This window comes from Opisthorchis viverrini (assembly GCF_000715545.1).
Source record: "Opisthorchis viverrini unplaced genomic scaffold opera_v5_204, whole genome shotgun sequence".
Lineage (NCBI taxonomy): Eukaryota > Metazoa > Platyhelminthes > Trematoda > Opisthorchiida > Opisthorchiidae > Opisthorchis > Opisthorchis viverrini.
The window spans coordinates 167,227-168,945 of NW_008751860.1; the positions used below are offsets into that span (position 1 = coordinate 167,227).

A 1,719-nucleotide genomic window follows, 5' to 3' on the forward strand; every position below is an offset into this window, starting at 1 on the left:
GATCACGCTAGGCGGTCGAGTGTCTATCTCTGGAAGACGAGCGGCCCGTAACCTGGAGATGGACGCAGTAATGGGTGAATATCGTCTGACCAAACACATTCATGGCTGGACTTAACCATACGGCAATGTCACGTGACCAGCGGTATTATTGCAGCTGTTCCTTCATCCGTGTTCGGTAAACCAGTGTTGCTTTGCCTTCCACCGATTCACAGTTCTCCTACACTCTCCGCTGCGATAAACTGCGGCGACCTTAGACATACCGAACTGAAGTGAACAAATATATCATTTTTTCATATGATGTTTGCTCCGAATCTCACTGCGACTAAAACTATCAACAAGGGAAAATCTGGGAGAGGGTAGGCCTTTGTATCGCAGGACCGGTTCTGCCTTTCAATCCGCACCCAGTCCAATCGCACCACCGATAAGTGGATTGGTTAACCCTAGTTGAATTATCATCCTTTTTCATCACCATTCACGTGATCATCAGTCACAGTCCTGGACAGTCCACTACAGGTTTCGCCCTTCTTGAGGCTCATCANTTTTCGACATTGATGCCTCTCCTTACGCAGTACGTTTTCCCGATTGAACGAAATCGAATCCCAACTGAGAAAACTGCGAGTTGTTCCACCCTTTATTGTGATTAGTGGGCAAAAATAGACAAGAAAAAGAGGTTATCGTGGCAGGACATTTCAGCTGAATTCGATTATTTTGTTTTTGTTCATCGATACGATCCACCATCTGGTCAGATTTCCTTATCAGCCTGGCAAAGTCTAACCGGAGGTCTTATCTGACACGAACATCTGCTAAAGAGAGGGAGAGAGATAGAAAACTGCTGACAGAATTCAGTTGCAATGTAGCGGTTCGAAACGAAATCGGGGGGTGGGTGGGGTAACTGATGAACGATTGCCTCAACTGACGTTTGGAAGAGCAGCAGCTGGACCTAGCTACAATCAGCATTCATGTTAAAACGGCAAGAATACTCTGTTCTTCTTGTTTGGTGATTTCCGCCACACATCCAAACCAGTTTGTGAGATGACCAAGGTGAACAAAATCTGGTCTTCATGCTGTAATTTACGCTCGAGGAGCGAATGTTCAAGGTCCACAAACCGGTGTTTCTCTGCGCTCCACATCGTTACGCCCCATTGTTGCAGGGACGGTAAGTTATGCCAGTTACCGGTCGAAATCCACGATAGAATTTTAACATTTAGCATAATACAGCAACCTCTAGAAAATTTATCATGCCTTCGAAAACTCTCCTGATAGCCAGCGGTAAACCGCCCAATCTACTTAAGAGTTTCCAGAAACAAATCGCCGCCTGTCCAACTGCTGGGTTGGCTAGGCTAGAACATTACGCTGGTGCGATCACGCTAGGCGGTCGAGTGTCTCTCTCTGGAAGACGAGCGGCCCGTAACCTGGAGATGGACGCAGTAATGGGTGAATATCGTCTGACCAAACACATTCATGGCTGGACTTAACCATACGGCGATGTCACGTGACCAGCGGTATTATTGCAGCTGTTCCTTCATCCGTGTTCGGTAAACCAGTGTTGCTTTGCCTTCCACCGATTCACAGTTCTCCTACACTCTCCGCTGCGATAAACTGCGGCGACCTTAGACATACCAAACTGAAGTGAACAAACATCATTTTTTCATATGATGTTTGCTCCGAATCTCATTGCGACTAAAACTATCAACAAGGGAAAATCTGAGAGAGGGTAGG

At 46.6% G+C, this 1,719-nt stretch overlaps 1 protein-coding gene across 1 annotated transcript; it reads left to right on the forward strand.

Moving 5' to 3' along the window:
• Positions 1–1,238: 1,238 nt before the first annotated feature.
• On the forward strand, positions 1,239–1,475 carry T265_08145 (hypothetical protein; the record flags this gene model as incomplete). The annotated part of the gene is made up of 1 exon (XM_009173865.1): positions 1,239–1,475. The coding sequence occupies one exon, from the start codon at positions 1,239–1,241 to the stop codon at positions 1,473–1,475; it is 237 nt and encodes a 78-aa protein (XP_009172129.1).
• Positions 1,476–1,719: the final 244 nt, after the last annotated feature.